The sequence below is a fragment of the Miniopterus schreibersii genome (assembly GCF_964146895.1).
Source record: "Miniopterus schreibersii genome assembly, chromosome: 2".
NCBI classification, from domain to species: Eukaryota; Metazoa; Chordata; class Mammalia; order Chiroptera; family Miniopteridae; genus Miniopterus; species Miniopterus schreibersii.
The window spans coordinates 110,475,241-110,501,507 of record NC_138102.1 but is presented as its reverse complement, the minus strand read 5'-3'; the positions used below and the strand labels follow the sequence as shown (position 1 = coordinate 110,501,507).

At 42.3% G+C, this 26,267-nt stretch overlaps 1 protein-coding gene across 1 annotated transcript in view; it reads left to right on the top strand.

Moving 5' to 3' along the window:
- Positions 1-348: 348 nt before the first annotated feature.
- PLEKHG7 (pleckstrin homology and RhoGEF domain containing G7) overlaps positions 349-26,267 on the top strand; it is a gene marked incomplete at both ends in the record, with an annotated part of 59,696 nt that continues 33,777 nt past the window's right edge. The window contains 6 exons of the mRNA XM_081127759.1: positions 349-365; positions 5,154-5,286; positions 6,873-6,987; positions 9,854-10,758; positions 11,293-11,315; positions 24,202-24,329. Of these exons, the coding sequence (XP_080983885.1) occupies positions 349-365; positions 5,154-5,286; positions 6,873-6,987; positions 9,854-10,758; positions 11,293-11,315; positions 24,202-24,329 (1,321 nt within the window). The remainder of the gene's footprint in view (positions 366-5,153; positions 5,287-6,872; positions 6,988-9,853; positions 10,759-11,292; positions 11,316-24,201; positions 24,330-26,267) is intronic.

Here is a 26,267-nt window from a genome sequence, read left to right as displayed (position 1 = left end):
TCCTAGTTCATAGCTGGCACCTTCTCACTGTGCCCTCACACGGGAAAAGGGACAAGGCATCTCTCCAGAGCTTCTTTTATAGGGGCACTAATCCCATCCATGAGGGTCATGACGCAATTACCTCCCAAGTCCCCACCTCTTAATACCATCACCTTTGGGGGTTAGAATTCAACATGTGAATTTGGGGGGTACATGCCCAGATCATGGTAGGACTTAATACTTATATTTTTTTTCACAAGACAACATAGTTTATATTAATTATATGCATCCAAAATATATGAATATAAATATTCATATGACCAGGCACAGACATGCAGTTTTTAAAAATCTATAAGAAAACATATCGCAATGTTAGCAGTTAGAAGGTAAGTACATGACACATATTTATTTTCTTTTTATGGTTTTTAAATGTTTCTACAACATAAAATTCCAATAAAATAAATAAAAACTTAAATCTCTTTCAATGTGTATATCAGTCATATGCCACCTTCCTGGATTTCTCTCATTATTCCAATCAGTGATGGAGGTTGTCCTGTGTAATTTTGATTCCTTTGTCTGTTTCATTGACCACGCAGCCTATCACTGTGACATCCAGAAATCTGATAAACAGGACTTCTATTCCATCGTACAAACACTGATTAAAATGTTGATCAGCACAGACCACAGGCAGCCACTCATGGTTCTTCTCTACAGCCTGCTCTCCACAGTTACCACCAAGAGCTCTTTTGGGCTACAGTTGGTCCCCATTAACCTACCTGAACTCTCGTTTAGCCTACACTTCTCCATCTCAACCAGAAAGATAGCAGGAGAATCTTTGTTACATATAATGTTAAAAGTAGTGTATACTACATACAAAAAATTCTCCTTGTCTACAAAAAGCGGAAAGTAAGAATATAAAGCATTCTTTTTCAGACAGGGCCATGTGGGCCCATGGGCTCTCTTCTGAGCTAATTTGATCAATCCTGTGAGATGTTGAGTCTCTAACAAGCACATAGGGCACTCCTGGGGTTAAACAAAATGTACAGTCATCAAATATGGCAACCTCTGCCAAAAATAAAAATAAAGTCAATTAATTGCAAGTGGCCATCTAAGTTTCTAATGTACTATAATCAGCCTTGCACACTCATTGTCTCCTTGTAAATGCACTCAGCGGGCTATTTCATGTGCAGATCAGTTTCTGATTATATAATCCCTTAAACAATGACCTGAGAAATATTCCTGTGTGCAAAGAAAATAAAAAGTAAGATCAGGCAAAGTGCTTTTTGCTCATAAAAGTTTAAAGATGACTCTGTCTTTATGTAATGACAGTAGGTTGTATAGGAAATAATGTGTATTGCATTTTGAAAAAAATTTTACAGCCACATATAATGCAACAGTAATATGACCCTTCTCACAGTGTCCTTTTGCTTGAGAAAGATTTATGAGTGTCATTGGAGAAAACTGGATCCACCTTTCTTCCATTTAGAAGTGGTTCCTGCTTACATAACAAACCAGGTCCTCTCCGCCCTCCCACCTCCTTTGCTGTCTTCAGGAACATTTTCCCAAGGGCGGGTTTATGCCTCTCTGATCCTAGGGCTCCTGCTGCTTCTGCTTACTCACCCCCTAAAGTCCTAATTCTCTGTTTGTAACCCCACAACTGGCTACCGTGGAGATAATTTTGACATAATCATGCGGGAATTATTACTGGAGGACAGAGATCACAGGGAAGTGAATGAGATCTAACAATGGGTCCTAACTCACAAAGAAGAACCAGAAACAGGACAATTTTCAGCCACATGATCTGTTCTAGCTTTGCTACATTTAAAAATATAATTCACAGGCTTGTTCTACCTCCTATCGGGCTTTGAAAACTCATTCCCAGGGCTGTTATTGCAGCCATTAACTTCTTTCCAGTGAGAATTCTGTCAAGGAGGCAAGCACAATCACTTCGAAAATGTCACCACTGAACATTGGATGAGTCCCGCTGGATGAAACATGCTGGACAAATCAGCAGCAGCTTAGGACTGCAGCACAATTCAGAAATAAATTTCACGCCTAAATCTCATCTCCACACTTTCCAAGGTGGGCAATTTGTTGCTGGTTCAGTCAACATCAGAACACATTCATTCACATAAGTCTAAGCATTGCAGTGAGCTCCTGTTGAACATCAAGTTCAAAGCAGCCCGCACTCATATTAAACAGGAGAAATAAACCCCACAGTGTGTCTGTTGGGTGTTGGCAAACACGAATGGGCTGGTATAGACCAGGCACAGCCTGAGGAGTCGTGAACCTTAGCGACGCCTACTTCGTGGGTTTCAACGGTGTGAGGTTGCTTGGTTTACTGCCACTTCTCCACACTGGCTTCTGCTCCCCAGAAACACTAAAACCATTCTTCAGGCCAATCTGATGTTAAAAAGTAAAAGAAAGATATGGTGCGAGAGGTTGGGGACATATCTTAGCCAAGCCACATACCAATTTTAAGAAAACTAAATTACTATTGAAACGTCTGTGGTGGACACAGCCTAATGTGACCCCCAAGTCACACTCTTGTGTAACCCCTTCCATTCAAGTGTGGGTGGGACCTGTGTGCTTCTAACCTATAGAATATGGCAAAGGGATGAAACGCTCCTCCTGGGATTAAGCTACAGTATATCTATTAGACTCCACTTTACCAGACTGCAGGGAAAGCCTGTCCTGTTGGCCTTGAAAAAGCAAGTATGGTGTTAACTGCCCATGGAGAGGAGCATGTGGCTGAGAACCGCAGCTGGTCTCTAGGACCTGACAGGCTCAGACCTGCAACCACAAGGAACTGAATTCTTCCAACAACTATGAGAGATCAGAAGAAGCCCCTGAACTCCAGAAAGAAATGCAGCCCGGCCAACACCATGACTGCAGACTTGTGAGATAGTGAACAAAAGCATCAGATACATTGTGCCCAAACTCCCAGCCCACAGTGACTCAGAGATAAGGAGTGTGTGTTTTTGAGCTGTTACATTTATGGTAGTTTTTAATGCAGTAATAGAAAACTAATATAGTGACCAACAAAATATTTACATTGGAAGACAGCTGCATGGCCACTAGAAATCAAGGATTGGTGCCATCTACAGGCTGGAAATCTACAGGAACTTATACTACAGATACAGTCTAAGTGGTTCAGATCAAAGGAAGATGGTGAAAGCTGCCGTCTTGCTGAGAGCGGTGTTTCTAGAAGGTAGGAAGAGGAATCAGTAGACCCCCCTCTAACGCCTCCTTATCACTGAGGATTCATTTGGATGCAAGCAAAGAAAGCATGACTCAAAGTAGCTTAACAATAAAGAAAATTTAATGATGGGAAAACATAAATGTAGAAAAACGTCTTTCTGGAGCCTGACAAGGACTAATCCAGCTATTCAGTTTTGTCTTGTTTTTAACTCCACTCTCCCTGCCATGGTGTCAGATATATCCGAAGACTGGTTCCTCCACCCCTATCATCCCAAGATGACTGCCAGCAGTTCCCAGGGCTGCATGCCTCCTCTTTCGCATCCATGAGGAAAGAGAGCTTTTGTCCCAGTATTCTCAGCAAAATTCCTGAGAGTCACAATGACTGGACTGGCTTAGCTCACAAGCCCATTTTCTAAGCCAATCCTTGTAAGCAGCCAGGGGGTTGGAATGCATATTTGGCTTAGCCAAGGTCATGTGTTCCATCCAACAAGCTGGGCATGATGGAAACACATAAAACCTAAATGGAAATCACAATTCTTTGGAAAAAGGGGTGGGTCATGGGTCCAGGGAAGCTGCTAACAGATGTCTACTAAAACCCCAATTCAAAGGAGTAAGGTTATCGCTGTCCTGAGACCTAGAAGAGAAGAGGGCATTGGGAACTCATTGGGAATCCCAGTCCATAGGACCTTCTCATGTCAGCCAATAAATAGCACTAGGGCTTCAGCAGTAGCTGTGTGGGAAAGCCTCAGACTTTGTTCCTGATAAGCAGCCTCAGCAAGCAGAGGCCTGGCCCTGATGGGGAGCTGTACCACCCTGCATTTGTTCAATGGCACAAAGCTGTGGCTCTGGGTCTTTCTCCACGCCCCTTAGTCTTCCAAATCACTGAGCAAGCAATCCAATGATTTAATTGTATTTTTCTCCTTTCTTCTTTTAAAACAAATTCTATTTGAGATACTTTGTCATAAGCCCACACACTCTCAGAACTCGTCCAATGCTTTCCTGGCCATAAATCAACACCAAGGGCATAAATATATCCCTCTCCAGGAATAGCAAATAGAATAACTACAGAGCCCAACAAAATAGTCTAGAGGTTATAAGAATAAAGTGAAAAGATCTAAGATGGCTCAGTAGAACTATCTTTTTTTGAAATAGTTATTTCAAGAAGTCAAAAAATTAAAAATTATCTGATTCATGAATTTTTGACTTTAATTTTTAGACCACAAGTGTACAGTTCAGTTTATCACATATCTCAGGTCAACAGCACACTAAAAAATTCATTTTTCAACATGATTCCAGAACCTAGATAAATAAAATTTTACAAGCACAATGACAAATAGCATCCAACATTAGCTTACATCAGGGCAACTAAAGGGAGTGACAGAAAGTGTGGTGAACTGGACATGGCTTTTCCTGTCTAAACCGGGAGACTGTCTTCAGCTCTGGTCATTTTGTATAGATATAGAAGTGTGGGAATAGGAATGTAGTGTTGCCAGATAGGTTAAATTTTATTTTTAAAGCTTGCAATCTAAATCTTTCTGTAAAATCTCCCAACTTTTAATATTAGATTACTTCTGTTTAAGCTGGAGGGCCAGTTGAAACTCGACGGTTTGCAGCCAGAGATCTGGATATTCATGGGACAAAAACAGTTTGTCAGGCTTTCAACTTTGCATGGGGCATATCTCAGAGGACATTCTCCCCAGCCAAAGCTTCCCAGCTGAGTAACCTGGGCAGGGGATGAAAAGCTTGAGGAGAGCTGCCCCCTCTGCAGCACGGGAGAGAAACTTTGTGTGTCGTGCTGAGGGAGAAAGGACTGCTTGGCTTTTAATGAGTTTGCCCCAGGCTCTTGAAGGAGGAGCTGATGGGAGGAATTGCTTTTTCTCCAGGGTGTCCCTTCCCTGTGCAAAATGCCTTTCTGTCCCCTTTCCTTACAGGTGGCACTATTTTTCCCTTAATCCATTGTGACCTTTTTGTAGACTCTTGATTCTCTTATTTAAGTTACGACCAGAAGTTGGGGATTTTTGGATGGAGATCAAATGTCTTGTTATCACTATCCCCCGAGAGAGACAGTTTTACAGCCACGAGTGCTTAAGGGAACTAGAAGATAAGGTATGACCTTCGTTCCACAAGCCAAAAGCTAAAATACTTTATTTTTATTTCTTTCTAAAGTGAAACATTTCATTTTTAGGCAACCTTGGCAAGAACTTAGGCTATTTTTATGCTGGCTCCATGCTGGCAAAATAGAGAAATGCCCTTGACACTGTTTTTGGTTTGGTGGCAGTGATGGCGCCCACAGTGGTGGGGGGAGTAGGTCAAGTCATTTTTCAATGTTCTAATAAAGCTAATATAACAGAGTTAAAGACTAATACAAAGGTTGTCACTAGACTGAGATCTGTTTTTTCCCCCTAAAGCAGCAGTTCTCAAATTTTTAAAATGTGTAAGAATAACCTGGAGGGCTTGTTAAAACACAGACTTCTGGCCCCACTCACAGAGTTTCAGATTCAGGACGTGGGGAGGGGCCAGAATTGGCCTTCAAATAAGTTGCCAAGTGATGCTGGCGATGCTGGTGCTGCTGGTCCAGGGACCCCACTTTGAAAAACTGACCTAAAGGAACTTTCACAACAAGTATGTAATGATTCTAAGCAATGAAAACTTCAGTAAAGTAGACAATTAGTATTCGTTTGAATTTGTTTTTATAAAAAGCCTGTAGAAATATTATTTTAATAATGCATGCATTCTTGGGAATGAATGCAGTATCTCCACCTAGACACCAAATAAAGTTTCTTCAGGGTTCTGCTTTAATGAGAGTACCGATAAATACAAATGCCTCCCATTTCATTTTAATTATATGAATATTAATGCACAAATTTGTTCCCAAGAACAATGATTAGTTCTCCATCATTCAATGCTGATCAAACAGACTACTAATTGCATAGATCCACGCAAAATGTTTTAAGATATGAGCAAAGAAAGGTCAAAAGGAATGATTCTCATAAACTTTAAGAAAATAAACAGAGCCCAGCTGCCGTGGCCCAGCTGGTTGCGTCAGCCCATGCACTGAGGGGTCGCCAGGTCAATTCCTGGTCGGGACACGTGCTCGGGTTGCAGGCTTGATCCCCACTAGGGGGTGTGCAGGAAGCAGCCGATTGATGTTTCTTTCCCACCAATGATTCTCTCTCTCCCTTCCTCTCTCTGAAATCAATAAAGCATATTTAAAAAAAGAAAAGAAACAGAACAGGAACCTGGAAGTGCCTCCCTGAAATTATCAGTACCCATCATTAAGCACCTGAAGGGGAAGTAAAGAAGCCACATTTATATCACCTCTGTACTGGATCAGCCATTGTTCAGCAAAAATTAATCACCGGGCTTTTTCTGAGGCTATCTTAGATTCTGAACTTGCTTCCCTGTAGGCTTTTTCATAAACAAATAACTAGAAAGGCCTCTAAGGAGGGGAGAGACCAGTTCCTCCTTTCAACTTGCATCAAGTCTGCCTGCACTTGGCGGAGGAGCACCCACTGTTGCAGGTGTGGAACCTGTTCTCCTGAGCCCTCTCCTGGCAGCTGGCTTTGTGACGCTGCTGACCCCCCGTGTCAGGACCCACCTGGACAATGTCACCTTCAGAGGCAGACCACCCACAGGTATTAGAGGCAACCTTCAGCTGCTGTGTTTCCCTCTTGCGCTTTCCGTTTGTTCAGACCCTGTTGCTACCAGCTTCTCTTGTCGCCTTGCTGGCGACTCCAAGTCTAAAGGAATGGGTGAATCATTCAATCTGGTTTAATTTCCAGCATGCTGAGCTTGCTTCCCAACAGCGTGGGTAGTGTTTGCTGGGTTCTTAGAGACTGGGAGGTGGAAGCTGGTGAATTTTCTTTATACTGATCATTTATTGATTTCAGTCTTTTAGAGGATGGAATGGAGCTGAATTAGCCTGAATTCTGGTAACTTTTGCCTCCATGTCGTATTCACAGAGGTCATATCATTTAGGGAGGGCCTCCCAAGACTCTCAGCCATTACCTCCTTTAACTCCTGCGACAAGCTGTGAGGGAGGTTCTTAGATGCCTCTTCATAAATGCAGCCTGGGAGCTAACAGAGGGGGCACGGCTTGTCCTGGGTCACAGGCTGGCTGGTGGTGAGGGGAGGGAAAGTGGGGAGAGCAAGCAGATGGCCCAGAGCCTGGGCGCTCCTCTCTCTGCAAACCCCCTCCCAAAGCCCTGCTGTGTTTAAAGTTTCTCTGGTTCTGCAGTGAGTTATGTCCACAGTTACTATAGCCTTGCTTCCAATTTTTGAGACACTGGTCACTAAATAATACTTAATGACCCTTAAGTTCTATCGGGCATATTAACCTCCTACTGGCCACCACACCCTTGTGTCAAGAAGGAAAGGAAATCCAAGCAACATCTTTACCCCTCAAAGCAGGAGAAAAGATAAAGGCCAGAGGGGAAACCCAAGGACTAAGAATTCTGATAGAGTTGTTTTGCAAGTGCCCATGTGAACTGTGAAAGTACTGAATGCCTGTTAGGGCGTGCCTGCCTAGGACTTGGCCAGTGCTATAAAAAAGAAATTTTAAAATCCCCTGGCCTTAGCCAGTTTGGCTCAGTGCTTAGAGCAGCGGCTTGTGGACTGAAGGGTCCCGGGTTCAATTCCAGCCAAGGGCACATACCTCAGTTGCAGGCTTGATCCCCAGCCCTGGTCGGAGCACCAGGGCTGACCCCCTTTCACTCTCTCAGAAAAGCAATGGAAAAAATATTCTCTGGTGAGGATTAAAAAAAAAAAATCCCCTGGGTGTGTGCATGTGTGAAAGTACCTGTAACTCCAGTCCTCAGCTCAGCCACCTGTTTGTTGGGAGAATGAGAAACTGGCCCCTCCAGCTAGAGCCTGAAAAGAGACCTAATGTATCTGTTTTCATCTTAGTGGTCAAGATGGGCTTTTTCATTCTTCTCCAGTGAAGCTGGCCTCAGCCTTTAAAGCAGCAGCCAGAAATTATCAATCTATAAACAAAACCAGTTCACTAAAATGTACGTTTCCTAACTGGCATCACCCTCCCCGGGCTCCCTAACTATGGGTACCTCATGCATTTTTGTTCTACATGTAAAGTTCTGTACACTTGAGTCCTCAGCTCAAAATGTTAAAGCAAACCCAGCATTAAGAATTGCAGATTTCTTTTGCAGATAAAAGCTGAATTGACTTTAGTTGGGATCTAAGTAGTTCCTTAAACGACTCTCAATCTAAAATTCAGTGCCTGTTATTTTCCTTTGGCCTTAAACCAGATAAGAACCAGGGAGTAAATATAAGAGAACACAAAGTCCTCAAGATCGGTGTCACAATATTGTCATGACAATGTCATAACATTGGGCTCCTCCTCTTTGCTGATAAGAGTAAATCTAAGAGCCTATTAATTCTTTCAACACAGGTTTTTTGAACTTCTATGCTTAAAACAGATTAGAAGAAACAAAGGGGAGAGCGGCTGTCATAGTCAAGTACACAAACTGTAATGAGAAACAATGAGCGAAAATTAGGGAGTACAGCAATTGAGGTCATTTAGTTTGGGGTAAGTAATCATATGCTATAAAAACCTGTAACAAGCATTCCATTTCTCATAGAACTACATTAAATATTGATTATAATCATTGTATTTCAGGTAGTACTGTGAGTGATAACATAAGAAGGCCAGGCCATCATGAAAAGATTTATTGGTGTTCAGTGTTCTATTACCAGTTTGAGGAGGTAAATAAAACACTGTAGATAAAGTTCTACTAAAAAATGTTGTTGGTGCAATTAAAATTTTATAGCACTAAAGAAGTAAATTATTAGGTCTCCTTAAAATTTGCCTATCCAAATGTATTCATTCTCAAAGGGTTCCAGCTTGCTGAGTTTTGCTGTTGAATCATAGACTTGCTAAAATTATATTATTGGAGATCTCAGAATATGTGGTCAGTACCGATGTTCCATCCATAAGCCAGCCATGCACAGTCTGAAGCCACCTTCCACATTGCGCATGATTGTACTATCTGTTCCACAGTCTCACACCTGTTGACTCTTACGCGATAGCTGGCAGGGTGGGTAAAGATCAATGTCTTCCCAAATATAACTACTTTCTTCATATGAGAAACTACAAAATAATGGAACAGCAATAAGTCATTTTCATGTCAACGTGAATCAAGCTGTCATATGGTAGAATCAGCTTTGCTTGAACATGAGAAGAGCTTAACTTGGAGGTAAGTTTGCATTAGTGAATCCTGGAAAATGCCCCTTGTCACGAGAAGTAGGGCATCTGGGTGACATCCAGATTTTTCTATTCAGACTTACAAGTTGTTTTTCCAAAAGTTGGGGAAAGACAAAATCTAGAATGACTTTTGCCAAATACTTTACATTCGTCTTTGCAACTAAGTCTCATTCTGTAATTTAAACCTGAGGGAAGGAAACTTACTTTACTTCTTACATGCTTACATTCCTGAAATACACCAAAGCATGTATACATGCGCACGTACATATATACACACATACATCAATAATAAAGTAATTAAAATTTAATGAATATTTGATTCTTTTAAAAGGAAATAATCAAAAGATGATGAGCTATCTTCCAAGAAGTCTCTTAGCTCGCTAAAGATTTTTAAAGCTTTTTTGTTTGAACCTAGAAGGGATATCAAGTAACCAGCAGGCCAATTTTGATATACAGGCTATTCAGAAGAGAAGGCTGGCCTCACTTATGCTAATTACCTTTCAAACATAAAGGCTACTAATGTGAACTGGGCTACACCTGTCTCCTATGATGAAGTAGAATTGTCTTGTGAAATTTCAGACACCTTTTTTCTCACCTCGGTGTCCCTCATTTGCAACAGATTCCACACTCTGCTCTTCCTCATAAAGATGCAACAACCTGCCTGTGATTATCGCCTGGTAAAGGACAGAAACATACCAGAGGGACAGTGGCCCTTGGATGGGGAAACTGAGCAACCCCTGTGTGGTCCAGAGCACAGCAACTCTGACAGTGTCCCCACGAAGCTTCTAGCCCCGAGGCCTCATAGCTACGTGGGGAAGACAGAGTCATCCCGCCCAGAGGAGCAGCCCCAAAGCCCCGGGGCCTCCCCTCTGCACCCCAGGAGGAGCCTGCCGAGGAAGCGCTGTGAGAGCCTGGGGAGTCTTCTTCACTTTGACCGGCAAGCCCCAGGCAGAATCTCCACCTCGCCCACTTTGAGGAGATTAAGGGGCAGTGGCTGTGGGACTGGGCACTCCCCGCCTCAGCAGGAGACCGCGGAGGGGCCCACCTCGGGAGGCTGGAAGGAGCCTGCAGGCTCCCCAAGTTATCTTCCCAAGAGTCTACCTGGGAGCCCCCAAAATTCTTCCCCCTCCCTATCACCCTTGAGACTTCACTCCAGATTGCCTCTGGACCCCCAAAGGGCCCTCAATACAGCTGACTCATCTGAGCCCCAAGCAGCGCCCACAGACGAGGCTGCCCTCCCAGTGCCTCTGCCTGTGGACGTGCCTGTGGACGTCGGGTCCCTTCCCCAGGCCTCTCCTCCAGGAGCAGGAGGCCACTCACCGCCACCGCCCAGCCCCGCCGCCTGGCCCCCTGGGCCTCAGGTAACAGCTCTAAGCCTCCTGCCTCCCGTTCAGTGGACCACAAAGCAAAATAGGCCTCGGAGTTTCCACATTTCCCCAAAGGCCAGGGGGTCCTGTGGTGGGAGACGGCACAGGAATCACAGCCTAGGAGACCCCCACTCTTTTAGACATGCTGACTCTCAAGTAAATGGGGTGCAGCAGTTTGGGGAAGAGGAGATGGAGGTCTAGCTCGCTTTCATCTTCTACACCCTGAAGGCACTTTCAGGCAGGGTCCGCCCAGGCCAGGCTGGGAGAGGCGGTGTGCGGGGCAGTGGGTGGTAAGGGTGGCCCTCGCAGGTACACACAGTTGGAAGATGGCATTGTGTGACCGGCTTAAAAGGAATGAAAGAGCAAATTATTTAAATTTCTAATCCTTTCCTCCTCCCCTCCGCAAAAAGAAAAACCTAAAACATTTTAGCTAGTTGAGTTAGTTGTCTCTCTTTTCAAGGTGTCTGCTTTGGGATTTGGGGTGGATTTAAGCAAAACTAAAACATATATTTTTAAAATCTGTTTCAGGGAGAAGAATTACCTCAGTCCAGGTGTGTATGTATTTATTTTTTTTCTCCAGTGTTATGAAATCTGTTCACTGTTTAGTTTTACACCTACTTGTCTGCTCTGACAAAGCAAACCCGATGGGTTATTAGTCAGGGCACTTTGTTTGACAGCCCCCATGTCACTCTTCACAGGTACAGGTAAAAGAGTCTTAATTTCAGGTCTCCTTTAAAACACAGCATTTTGCTGTGGCTTTGTGGGCAGGGTATGATAGCCACATGCTGCAGGGTTTTAATTCTGAATTGTCAATGAACTGGCCCTGTGGCTTAATTAACACCCACTTACTAATAGGTTTTGTCAGGTAGAGAAAATGGGAAGGACATAAAGCCTTCAAGAGCTTCTCAAGGAGAAATTCAGAGGACAAAGACGAAAGGAAAAGATGGGCTGTTTAAATCTAGGGCATCCTTTAAAATGCCTGCTATGACAGGCTGCGCCTCTGCCTAGGGCGCAGGTGGACCGCGGCACATGGAAACCAGCTCTGAACTTCCAGCGTGGTCCTGGGGTTGTGGTGGTGATTTGCCATCCTCCCGCGGAGGAAGAGCTCTGGCTGCAAGGAGAAGCTCCATGCCCAATTTCACCCACCCACCCAATTTGTGGGATTGGCTGGAAAGCCCTCATTTCATTTGGAAAGTCAGGAAGGGATCTTCCAGGAATTAGCCATTGTATTATTACTGGCCCTCAATCCCCAGGCAAGAGTTTGTGTTCAAAATAGGAAAGATGAGGTCCATCTCTGCAACCTTTGTTGATTTTTAACTCCCGTTGGCCTAAATATAGGAGCAAAGGTAGAGGATATTTACAAAGCCACAGGAAAATACACAATATTGTGTTAGTGTATGGGTTAGCCACTGCTACCTATCAGACCATCCTAAATCTCATGGCTTAAAACAACAACCAGTTATTGTTTCTTATAAATCTATGTGTCTTCTGAGAGTCAGCTGAGCTAGGCCGTACTCAGCTGGGTAGTTCCACTCCACATGTCCCTCATCCTTTCCCTGGGACTGTTACTGGGAAACCCAGGCGGGGCTCAGGACTGCCTGTCACTGTAGCCAATTCAACCGAGGCAGGGTTGAATCATATAAGGCATTTATTGAGAAAGCAGGACAACCAAGAAGACAGGGAGCATATGGACATCCAAAACCTGTCTTCAGAAGTGGCATGAGGGATCCAGGTATATGGGGCAAACTGAGGCTGGGAATGAAATGCAGCTACGCAGCCCTAGAAGTCGTTCTTTTGACCTTGGTCGCCTGGGGATGTCTCCATAAGGTGATATCTAAGGGAGTGTAAGGGTGCAAAGGCCTAGGAGAAAGAAGCTTAAGAAAAAAAACTTAAATCCCTGCTCACATAAGTATATGTGTTCTACAATTTTATAAGTAATAGAATTATATTTCAGATTAATTCAGGTACTCAGTCTTTGGACATTATAAGTGCCCCTATCTGGACCAAAGGCCTACCCCAGGCATGTTTGCTTTTCCTATGGTGAAGGGAAAGGTTCAAGAGGGGACAGGTAGAAACATGCATGGCCTCTCGGAGCCCAGGCCCTATATGGTCTAATTCTATTGGCCCAAGCAAGTCATATGGCTGAACTCAGAGGCAGGAAATTATGTGTCAACAACAGCAGGAGAGCATTGAAATATTACATGGCAAATAGTATGGATACAAGGGTTGGTGAAGAATGGGGCCATTCATGCAAATCTTCCTAGGGTGCAAACAAGAATAGAACTGTAAAATGACACCTGATTCAGAAGTGTCAGAGAAAAAGAAAAAGAGAGTAGTCTGAGAAAAAGATGATGTTGATTACAGTCGATCATGCAGAGTTTAGTAGAATGTTTAGGGATTTGTTTCATAAAAAGCAATGTAAAACCATTGAATGGATCAATGCGATCAGGTGGATATTGTGTAGACAAGAGATTTAGATGAGAGCGGACTCCGGCAGAAAATTAGAATGTTCAGGTTTGGGGAGTTGGTAGGTTGTTAGGCTCTGATGAAGGCAATAGAGTTACAAAGAGGTCACCCTGAGCTATTTAAGAGCTATAATCACCTAGACTTTGTGAATTGTAGACCATAAGGGGTGAGGGGAAGGAAGTTATCAAGAATGACCTCCAGGCTTCTGGCTTGTACTCCTGGGTGGCAAATGGTTCCATGTGCTGATTTAGGTAACACTGAGGCAAATGGGGGAAGGAAATAAGGGTTGGTGGATATAGGTCTTGACTACAAGTCTGGAAATGTTGGGTTTGAAGACCTATGGAATATCTGAGTGGGGATTTTGAATAGATACTTGATTAGAGAAGGTATCAGGAATGGAGATATACATCTGAAGTCTTTAAACTAGGAATACTTCCCAGAGCAGGTGAAGTCTGTGTCCAGCTTTGACTATAAGATGGAGTTAGCAGACATAAAGGCTAAGTGATGGGACATATTAAGCCTTTTGCAAAAGATGACATGCAGGTAGTTTTTATTGACATGCAGAATCTTTGTGAGGCAATAACAGAAATAGTCTTAGCAAATTCAAAGGAACAACTTGGTCAAAGGACTTGAGGTATTAAAAAGCTCTGCAGAGTTTAATATGTCACAATCACATACTATAAAATATCACAGAAAATCAAAATAGGAAATTAGAAAGGAGGTAACTTGGATATCTTGGTATGTAGTAATGGCTCTGAATTACTAAATATTATTTCTCCAGGACTTAGTACAATACTTGGCATGTAGAAAGCAAGGTTTGTTGAGTGAATAAATAAAAGACTAAGAACTATAATCTATAAATTAATATGTTAAACATTTATATATTACCACTAATAAAGAAGTAACTTTTTCATCAGCCATAGACCACTTAATCTATACTTTTTTAATCAAAAAGTTCACTTTAAGCATGAATCTTTGGTAAATGGCTAACCATCTATAACACAAAGATTCTCTGTCTGTCTTTTGCTCCCTCCATCTCTTCTTTGTAATGTCGCTAGTCTTTTCCACAGCCACCATTTGTCCCAAGCTTCCTTCAGATAGTTTACAAGGTTTAGTCATATTATGTTAGGAAAAGAGCTCCACCTGAGGCCCTGATGTCCATTCAGGAGCCAGAGGCCTTACCTTGAAAACCTTATTTAACTTGTTAACTTAGGACTTTAATAATTTGTTAAATGTTATAAACCAAAGGCTAGCAAACTATGACCTATCACTTAAATACTGTCTATGGCCCGGCCGGGCGTGGCTCAGCGGTTGAGCAAAGACCTGGGATCCAGGCCATCAGGGTTCAGTTCCCGGTCAGGGCACATGCCCGGGTTGTGGGCTTGATCAATGACTCTCTCATCAATGATGTTTCTGTCTCTCTCTCTCCCTCTCCCTTCCTCTCTCTGAAATCAATAAAGACATATTTTAAATAAATAAATAAATAAATAAATAAATAAATAAATAAATAAATAAACAAACACTGTCTATGGCTCTTTTTCTGGCCATGCAATGAAAGAGACTATATGGCCCAGAAAGCCTAAAACATTTACTATCTTGTCCTTTATAGGAAAAGTTTGCTGACCCCTGGTATTTTAAGAAATGCTTGCCTCTGTTGCTGTTAGCCAATCAGAACAACCAAAATACTGATTTTTTTTTTTTTGATTTTTTTTTTTTTTGCTAGTGTTTTAACACAGGGCCTGACTATTGGGCAGACTCATGTAAATGAGAAGGGCCCAATCTACTCTCAGTTCTGAAATCAGCTCAGTATTATAACTTTGATTCCAGGTTTCTCTTTGTGAACTTTTTACTTGCTGTCATTCCCTCTCTCCCTCCATAACATTTCAGTGAACTCATGTTCATTCTAAACTTTCTCTTATCACCAAAATATACTTCTTGGAAAAGAATCTTTACAATTCATTCTTACTAAAATGTGAAGGACTTTAAGCTTAAAAGATATCTACACCTACCTTTCCAAGTAGAGCAGTGTATTTCTTCCCTTTGGGTTTCCCTACACCTTATAAACACCTCGTCATAGTATCTAACACACTACTGCATTTCTTTTATATTCACCTACTTCCAGAATCAAGACCTCCTGAGGGCAGAGACCACTTATTTATCCTTAAACCTCTAGCACCCAGTACTCACCTAGAATCTATCTCCACAAATATTTACTGAGGGAAGGGATAACTGGAAGAAGGAAGACAGGCTAGCCGGCAGACTTCTTGCTTTACAGTGTTACTTATCTCTCCCAGATGTATTTGCATTTTGAGAGCACATGACTTGAAGCCAAACAATAAAGCTGTGTTGGTGGGACTTTAAACATCAGGAAGCAAGCAAGCGGTGGAGGTTTGTGGGGCAGGAAGGCCTTCCCAGCATCCCTTAAAATCTATATTCACAGAAAGTTGCCTGCCATACCTAATTTTCTGGTCAGCCCTGAAGCTGAGAGGGGAAACCTACATACTATGTCCATGAGAACAAAGACTAACCTTCCAGTGTTCAAAAGGAAATAAGAAAAAATGATAAATATATCTAAATTAGCAACTACGGAAACATTAGCATGAAAATCAAATGCCAAGGTATTTGGAAGTCTATCTCCAGGAAGAAACCAGAAAAAAAAAACATTGAATTCCAGTGAAACATCCTCAAAGCCATCTGGAGCTATCCTCAGCGGCCAGCATAATGGGGTGTTAAGATCTATCGGAATCAAACTCTGGGTGTGAGTCCTATCTCTACTTCTCTCTGGCAACGTGACCTTGGACAAGTTCTTGAACAACTTGAAACCTCAAAATCTTTATCAATGAAGTGGGGATACAAATAGTGCCCATCTACTATGGCTTTTGATGTGACTAAATAGAATTACTAAAATATTAGGTGTTATTTTTTAAAAAAAGCAAAAAACACTCATTTATTCATTAAGCACTTCCTACACTCAAGTCATTCATTTATTCTTTCTAAAATATTCTGACTGCAGATTGATTACAGGAAATTAATTCAATGTGCCTGAACTTGAGATTGAATACAATATTATATCTTCAGCAGGCCTTTATTTAAAACCTGTTACATACCTAGCAATGTCTGTAAACTCTGGACATATCAGAGAGAGAGAAGGCCCTATCCCAGCTGTCCTGGAACTAAAAAGCCCATTAGAAAAGTGTTGTTAACTAGAGCCTAATAGCATACTGTTGCTTTGTTTGTTTGTTGTTTAATTTCTGCACTCTATGAAATCATAGTTTGTTGTATTACTTTCTCCCCCCACACTTTTATTGAGATAACATTGCATAAGTTCAAGGTATACAACATAATGATTATATATATATGTATATATATATATTTTTAAAATGGTCACCACAATAAGTTTAGTTAACATCATCACCTCACATAGTTACACATTTTTCCCCTTGTGATCAGATAGATGGAAGATTAGGAGACTAATCTTAGACTAATCTGACTAATTAGTCAGAGGAGATTGCAGCCTGAAGGAGTCAGGAAAACCTTTCTGATCTGGGCCTGGCTGGAGAGTAGAGTGAACTGGCAGTGCCTTTCCCATCAGGAGCCTGTGCTGTTCTTTCACTGGCATCAGCTTCTCTAGATGCAAGCTCCATGAAGTCAGGGGTCATGTCTGTTCTGTTTATTGTTGTAACCCTAGTGCCTAGAACACTGCCTGGCACGTAGTAGGTGTTCAATAAATGTTTAAGGAAGAAGAAAGGAAGTCGGTTGGTTAGGCTAGGACAAGCCTGGTAGGGAAATTGTATGTTCCCTTTTGTTTTGCATACTTTCTCCTCTGGCTACTTATTTGTCTCCACCCAGCTCCTTTCAACTTCCCCCACCTTCCTAATCTGTTTTGTGTTTATCTCTTGAATGTACCTTGGGTTGGTAGGTATTTGTACAAGTATTGTTTGATCCCACTGGGCAGGATTTTGACTCTTGTCCAGAAAAGAGAGTTAACCTAGAAAGATGTTGAGAGTTCTAGGCAGGTACCAGCAACTCCCTGCTCTGAACGTGTGTTTGATAAGTACTACTTATGGAGCCCAAGAAGTCACAACAGGGGGTGTTTCCTACACTGACAGACTCCAAAGACTGTCTCTGTTCTGTGTTCAAACTCATGTGTCTTCCCACTTAATAAATACTCATCTAATAAGGCTTTTGCTATGATATAACAAAACCAATATGCCAGGGAGCTTCATCCATTTGTTCATTACACATCCCAGAAGTGGCCACTATGTGCCAAGTCCTGGGCAGTGAGCTAGAGGCTCCCCATCCTTTCTGCCTTCTCAGTTGGATTTCCAGAAAAATGGAATATTTTGGTAGAAAGTTGAACTGGAAACTAAGGTCAAAGATGCAAAGGAAAGTTTCCAACAATTTTCTGAATCTCATAATGAAAAAATATATATTCTGGATTTAACCATGAGAGCTACAGCTTCATAACTGGCAGTCTAGTTGTCATTTCTCTGTTGATTATTTTTAAAAGAGATTTTTTTTAAAAGATTGTTGCTGATTTTCAGTGTGTTCTTCCTGTGTAATCAACCCATAGTTAAAAGCAAGATAAGATATAGTTTCAAGTTAAGATATATTTCTTGCATATGGCAAAACACTATGATTCTTAAAATAGAACACCCATCTTACCTAGTCACACTATTGCTGGAATGCCACCTGCTAAAAAAGGTACATTTACCATTAATTTTATTTTTTTTAATTTATTGATTGGTTTTTAGAGAGAGAGAGGTAGGGAGAGAGAAAGAGAAACAGTGATTTGTTGTTCCACTTACTTATACATTCATTGGTTGATTCTTGTATGTGCCCTGACTAAGGATCGAACCCACATCCTTGGGGTAGCTGGAAAATGTTCTAACCAACTGAGCCCCCCACCCAAGGCCATTTACCATTAATTTTACTATCAGACAGGGACTATAGCATCTGAAGGATAAGCCCTGGTAAGCCTTCTGATAGAAAAAAAGAAAAAGAAAAAAACATTGGGCAACATTCATAGCAGTGGAAATTGTAGCACCTTCAGTAAGATTTTTATTCCATTAGTATACACATCACTATGGGGCAGTTGCTACCCCCTATATTCTCTAGCATTTTCTGTTTGTTTGCCTTAAAATTTGCACCTAGGAATCAAAGGCCAGTAGTCTTTGGTTGAAGCCCACTGTACAGAAGGAATCTTTTTTAAAATGCAAATAATGCATTAATCATGTTTCTAAAGGAGAAACTTTAATTATTTGTTTTCAAACATTTCTGCCAAGATGAAGGTCACCACATAATTATTGCCCCCACCCACTGGCCACTGGCAGGAAAATGAGAGCAATGCTCCTAAATCCTGGCTTCACAGATTGTGAGGAATGAAAAGGGTCTCACTCACAGCTGTTTTCCACATGAGGAAACTGAGGCCCAGGGGCGCAACATGCCAAGGTCACACATGAAGGTCAAAGTTGGGAATCAGGGGTCATAAATTGAATGCCCTTGCCACTCAGTTGTGTCACCCCTGCATTAGTTTCCCGTGGCTGCTATAATACATTACCACCAACTGAGTGGCTTAAAACAACAGAAATTTATGTTCTCACTGTTCTAGAAGCCAGGAGTTCACAATCAAGGTGTCGGCAGAGCCAGGCTCCCTCTGAAGGCTCCCGGGGAGGCCCTGTCCTTGCTCCTATGTCCAGGAGTTCACTGGCTGGGGCTGCAGCCCTTCATCTCTGCAGCCACCGTCACATGGCTTTCTCTCTTCTCTGTGTCTCTTCTCTGGGTGTCTGAGAAATACCCTTGTCGTTGGATTTAGAGACCACCCAGATGATCCAGAATAATCTCATCTCAAGATCTTTCATTTAATTATATCTACAAAGACCCTTTTTACAAATAAGATCACATTCACAAATTCCAGGGGTCAGGATGTGAACATATCTTGTGGAGGACCCCTATCCAATCCTCTGTACCCCTTTTACCTAAAGTAGCACCCAGCATTATGTCAGTTTTTAAAAACACTTTGTGCTTTAAAATGATTTGTAGTATCTTTTTCTCTTTCCCCTGTTTACAAGACTTTTAGGAGTCAGACTTGTGTATTTGAATTTTGGCTCTTTCATTAACAATGTGACCTTAGGTGGATTTCTTAACTATCTCTTTAAGCCTCAGTTTCCTCCCCTCCATAATAAGGCCAGTAATTTCCACTTCACAGGGTGCTTGTGAACATCATTATAATGTATGTAAAGCACTTACCAGGGTATCTAGTAAAAGTAGGTGTTCAGTAAGTACTGTTGATTTTAAATTAGAATAGTATTCACCAAGACTAACCTATGCAAAGTGCATGCGTTTGAGGTCCACTGGGGACACATTTCCACCAGCCGGAAACTTTTCTGGCACCGACCTTTGAGAGCAGGCTCATTGTTGAGTGTTGACTCATGGCTGTGCAGCCAGCTCAGCAGTGGGAGAGAATTCTCTGGATTCTCTAAATTGCTGCCATCCCAGCCCACACCATGGACCTTCAGATCTTCAGCAGAGAACAGAATAAGGAGACCTACCAGAAAGGAGACAAGATTATTCCAGCAACCATGGGACTAGTCCCTTCGGACCTGACCAGCCTGGGGCAACGCAACTCAGGGTTAGTGAAAGTGTGGCCGCGTTGGGGTTTCTGAATTTGGGGCTTAGGGGGAGGTGGTGGGCAAGCCCAAGGGCTGTGAAGTCTGGGTCAGGCACCCAGTTATATAACCTTCTGGGTCCAGAGTTTTCTACTGAAGCAAAGAACCAGAATAGCCGAGCAGCATCAAACCAAAAAAAAAAATCTCAAGGCTGTTTGTTTAGTTGTGTTTCCCCAAAAAGGACGGCGTGAAGTTATACTGCACTTACACAGAGACAATGGGTTGCCAGCCACACCCCAAGCATTTTACATTTATTATTAGTTCATTTCCTAGCTTAATATCCCTCTGAGGAAGTTAGGTATCAAAAAAGTCCTTTCCTACCCTACCCCACACACACACCACTTTGTTTGGGAGAGATAGATAAAAATCCTGAATTTATTATGCAGTGATTGCTTCCAGTGAATATTCAATCTAGAACTGGACACTATGGTCCTGTGTGCATGCCATTTTTTATAAGAAGCAATTTTAATATTTGAAATTGCAAAAATAAGATATCAATTTGTAATCACCAACACCTCTGTTCAAAGTCCTTCTGAATTCATTGCAACTATTCACATTAATATCATTAATGCAATGATCTGAGCAGCCCTACCTGACACACACATGGGGTCCTTTTTCAGAGGTCCCAGAAATCTAGTCCACTGCCAGGCCTGGATGATGCAGAGGCAGGTTTTCTGCACCAATTCATGTCTGTTTATGTTACTATGTCCAGATATTCTCTCCTATTGTTTTCCTAGGTCTCCATATGGTTGCTACTGTAATTTTGATATTTTTATTAACCCATGCCCTCTTCTGATGAACATAAAAATATCATGTCCACAGAGATTCTGTTATGCTCTTCCAGGGACATGCCCACCTTTCCAGAATGGGCATCCTGGGTCTTGAACACCAAGGCAATAAAGCCAAGGTCACAGCCCCAGCCCTGTGTGAGCCAGTTGTCTTAGCCCTGCTCCAATTGAGCTCCAAAACGTGGCCTGTGTGCTCCCAGATGGATGCCTTATGTCAGAAGTTACCCTAGACAAGGGAGAAATGGATAGGGGTGATTTAACCACCTTCAATGGGGGAGAGGGAGCTCAAATTGCCTTTTACTACTGTATATGATTATTCATTCATATTCCAAAATGGAAAAGCAAATTCATTTGAGGACTGTGTGTATATCATTCTTTAGGTCAACATACCTATTTATTCAACAAGCTCTAGGTTAAGTTATATGTTAGTGGCTAGATTCTGTGTTAAGACACAGCATGAGCCTTCAATGAAATCATAAGAACACAAGCTGGGGGAAGGGAAGGAAGGAAAGAGGGTTGGCTCTCCCCGAGCAGATCAGAAAAAACTCCTGGAGGAAGAGCGTCTAAGCTGGAATTTAGAAATGAGTGTGAGGTTGCCAGGCAGACAGAGCGGAGGTAGGCGGGCAGGTGGGAACTACCTGAGCCAAGGCATGGAGGCACAAAGTGCAGGGTAAGTTTAAAGAATAGTGAGCAGCTAGCTATTCCTGGGGTACACATTCTGCAGGAGTTTGGTCAGGAAATGACAACGATGATGCTGGGCATTAGCAGGTTTGGTTATGGTTCCATTTATACAACAAATGTTTATTGAGTTCTTACTAAACATGGGGATTTAGACCAGAAGCCAGGAGCTTAGGGTAAGAGAGGAGATAAGACATGATTCTGCAGAACTGCATCATAAAGTAAGATACTTTCCAGAGGGAGGAAGACAGTAGAGGAGTACTTCGTTCATTGGTGGTTATCAAAAACAATGGATTGAGTACTAAATGAACACCACCAACATGAATGATAACGAGACATGTGCCTTGCACTGAAGGAGCTGGCAGTTCAGTGGAGTAAACAGACATGTACATAGAACATTATATCATAATATATTCAATAATCAACATAATAGCATTTATTAACAGCTTACTAAATTCCGGACACTGGTCTAAGTGCTTTATATTAATTATCTTTATCCATCTTCACACAATAAGTAGGTATGATTATTGTCTACATTTCACAAATGGCAAAGTCAGGGCCAGAGAAGTTATTAACTTGCTTAATCAAGGTCCTTCAGCTAAGGTTAAAATCCAGGCAATTGACTCCTCATTCTTAACCATCACTCCAGAGAACTGTAGAAGAATTGAGAAGAAATATAAGCCAGCCTGAAGGCAGGGGGAAAAGACTAATCCTCCCACTCCACTGGTAGTTATGTTCTCTCTGAGGTCTCCAGGAAATATAGAGATCACTTATAGAGTTGTAGAAAGCTACCAAACTCATTGTACTTACCAGATTGTGTAACTTCTAGAGTTAAAGCTCAGAAGAGTAAACTTTTCCCCCAAAGTTCACCTAGGTTACGTTTCTCATTCAAATTTTTGTAATTTTCCAATCCCCTCTATGCCCGTAAATACCAAATCTCATTGAATGTTTCTAGGGTCTTTTCAAGAAAAGTATAAAGTTTACAGGAAAGCTTCTAATATTTATTTTCAGGGGATTTTTCTTGTGGGCTCCCAGCATTTTATGTTTATCTAATACCTTTTGAATAGCACTGTGAAAATTCCTGGTTGGATTTGTATACTGCTAATTCATAATGTATCAATGCCAATGTCCTATTTACAGGACAATGAAACTATGATTATATTTTGCACCCAAATGACTGTAACCTTTCCAACTGTCACCTAATTCAGCCCCCTCCATCTTCATAACCACTATGGACATTGGATTGGCAAATAACAAAAAGGGGAGAGTTGTAAGACGTTAAGCCGTAACTCTAATGATCTTATAAAACCTCATCATAAATAGGTGGCAAAAGAGCTACAGGAGTGCAGAATGTCGAAGGTGACCTTATTCTTAAAGAAGGAAGTCCAAGATGGGGAGATTTGTGTCAGTTGGGATAGCATTTGTCTGTATGTAGCAGAATCCAACTAGAGCAACCTAGGCAAACAAAGGGCATTTCTCTTATTGTATAACCAGAGCCCAGGCCAGGGCAGATGCCAGCAACCTTTGGGGCTCTTTCATTTTTCCTGTTCTGCTGTTATCTTTGCAAGATTACCGGTATACTTTCAGGCATCAAGCCATATTCAAGACAATAAGAAGGGTAAAGGGCAGAAGGTAAAAGGGATAAGTTAGGGAGCTCTGACCACTTTGAAAAAGTTTCCCAGAATCCAGACCCTGCAACTTCTGTTTAAATCTCATTGGCCAGATATGGGTCACATGACCTCCACTAGCTGCAAGGGAGTCAGAGCAAATCACTGTATTACCTCAGCACATGTCACCCCAAGCAAAGCAGGGTTTTGATAGTAGGAAAAATGGAGAGCATGAACTTTGGTTTGGCAGGTAGTGATGGCTGCAAAATTAACTTGACGTTTTCCAATTAAAAAAAGAGAGGAAGAGAGACATGAGCAGAGGAAGAGTAGTCAAAACAGATTTTAAAACCCCAAGAAATACACCCATTTGAATAAAGCCAAGCCAAGTTTATCTAAGTATTTCCCTTTCAGGTTACTTAGATAATCCATGGTTCTAAATCTTAAGGAATGAACAGGGGTTAGAAAGTTTTGGAGAGGGCAAAGCATTCCCAGCTAAGGCCTCAAAGGTTGAAACATTTTGTGGGGGGCTTACTATCCATTCCCTGTTTCCAGAAAATAAATCGCAAAGTAAGGAATATCAGGAGCCAGGTTATAGAAGGCTTGTATAAATGCTTTAAAAAGGTATTTATCTGGTACAGAATGAAGAGTCACTGAAATGTATGAGGCCAGGAGGGACTGAGGCAGACCTGCATTTTGGATAACTCATGTCTAGTGACTGCATGTAGGATGGAATCAAGAAGATAAAGCTAGAGAAGAGGATAGGCCTGTTTGCTAAGCTTTACCAATCACAGTTGTCATTTCTCTCTGGGGAAAATAGAAGTACTGATTTTAAACAATCAGCTTTGGACCTTTAGGGGTGCTGGTGGACACACCATGCATCCTGCTCCCTCTGAGGCCCTGTGAATAATTCCCAAAGACTCGTGCATGCGAGGGCTTCTCCCAGTGTCCTGAATCAGAACATGTTGGGTATGTTTGTGCTGACATTTTTGAGAAAGCTGTTGCTTTGGATTAGTCAGAATCATAAATGGTCAATAAAGCTCAAAAAGGTGTGGAGAGTGCGTGTCATCATAGCCCTCCTATGCCTGGAGCGCAGGGTAGCCTCCAAATCCTTCCTTAAAAAGCAGACATTAATCAGGCTTGTAGCCGTGACTCTCGAATGCCCAGAATGGTCTGAATGGTGACCAGCCTGCATGTGGCTCTAAGCTCTCTCCTTTTGTCTCTTGAACACAGGTTCTACGAGCACAGAAGGAGTTCTGTGGTGCTCAACTTACCTGGACTTGAGGTGTTCCCTGGGGACCTTCTGGTGTCAGATGGAGCTGCTGATTACCTGTGCCACCCACTTCTGCTGCTGAATTCAGGTCCTGTCCTTCAGCATACTTATATCCCATGCCTGCTATGAGAAAGATATTGTAATGAGCAAGGGGGATTTTCAAAATATTTAATGATCAGTACAACATGTGCACTGACAAGTGAAAACAGATCTCTCACCAAATTAGGACAGGCGTCAGCCATGAATTACTGGAACCAGCTGAATATCATTCTGGTATCAGCCATTCCACTTACAGATGGATCGGGTATGGGCCTTCTCTCAAAAGGTCCTCTTGTGAAATAATTCGCCCCAGGTCCAGTGATGGTCACCATCTGGGGGCTGAATGCTCTCTCTGGGTTGGTGGGCAGCTTCTCTATCATTGCTGTGTTGCTGACTGGGCACACAACCAAAATCACAGCCCCCACCCTGCTCCTGGGCTTCCAAACAGGGTGGTACCATGTGGAGACAGAGTCCTGGTAACAGCAGATTACTGTTAGGGGAGATTAGAGGGAGGCAGCCTTAAGGGTAATCTGCATTTTGAACTCAGCTGGGAAAGAAAAGACAGTTCCCATGATTCTGAGGGTAGCTTTTGTGATCTAAAAGGAGACTTAAGGATTACCCATCCTGGTAGTTGTTAGACTGGTTTTGTTCTTAACAGAGTCCCTTTTACATAAGAATTCTCACTTGGAAATCTAGCCTGTAAAACAGATCCAGGCAGAGTTGCAATACCTGTAAGTGGGGTGGGTCCCAAAGCCTCACCTCCAAGGCACCCCCAGGATCCAAGGATAACCAGCAACTCAGCTGGAAAACCATCCAGCTCATTCCTCACTCACATATGTGCAAAGCGAGACCCAGAAGGTAGTAGCGACGCAGCATGGTGCCAGCGGGTTTGTGTCAGAGGAATGGAGTCTAGGCTCCTGACTGCTAGTCCTGCGTGCTCCCCGGCAGCCTGCATCAGCCGCCCATTATTTGGAACCCAGAAGCCACCAGTAAATACATCATAGTCCTTCACTCTTTATAGGTTCCTTTCTCATCTAATGTTTTATATAACACAGCCATCCAAATAAACGTCTACCATCTCCTGTGATACAGTCACCCAAATGAACAAACAAGAGGGATAAAGTGACTTACTCAAGGACAGGCCCCTAGAAACTAGAGCTAGCTCTAAACACAGCATAACCTTAATAGAAGCTAGTACTTGTTCCATGAGACTTTGCAAATGCTCTAAACTGGTTAGCAACTAAAGCAGTGTCTCCCCAAGGCTGGCCAGACCAGCAGCTTCAGCATTGCCTGGGAAATTGTAAAATGCAGATTCTGGGGCCCTGCTCCAGACCTCCTGAATTAGAAATTCTGGGGACAGAGCTGAGTAATCTGTTTTTTAACAAGCCCTCCGGTGATTCTGATGCCACCTAAAGTTTGAAAACTGGTATGCTAAGAATCAGGTTGTAACTTCTGCATCACGCTTCTAAATGACCTAGTTGTTCTTTGTTGTGTGCCATCGCATAGTAAAGGTTATGCAACATTCTCCAGCATACGCCTCCATGCCCTCTTCTCAGGAGTTCAGAACAGGGATCTTGAGTCCCCAAGTCATGGTCCAGTGCAGTGTTGCTTAAGCTTTGGGGTGCACATTGAGTCACCCTGACTTATTGTTGAAACAGAGATTCTGAGCCAGCAAATCTTAATTAATACAAATAATAAAAGATTGAGGAGGCAATAAAGACCCATTTAAATCTTCTTAATATTAGTGACCCTTTCCCAAGACCCCCAAAGTTAGAAGAGCAGAGGAGAAAAATTTGTTAAGACCAGAGACCCCAGTTGCTGTTCAAATTGGACACAGTTTACCACCAGGCATTTGAGGGCTAAGAGTAGTAAAGCAGATTTATCCTTAAAGGAGATTCCACCCAAGCTCTCCTTTTAAAAGATTAATAAGGTGGTCAGAGTGAGCAAGATAATCAGTTGGACAGGTGCCTTCCGGGGTTCCAATAGG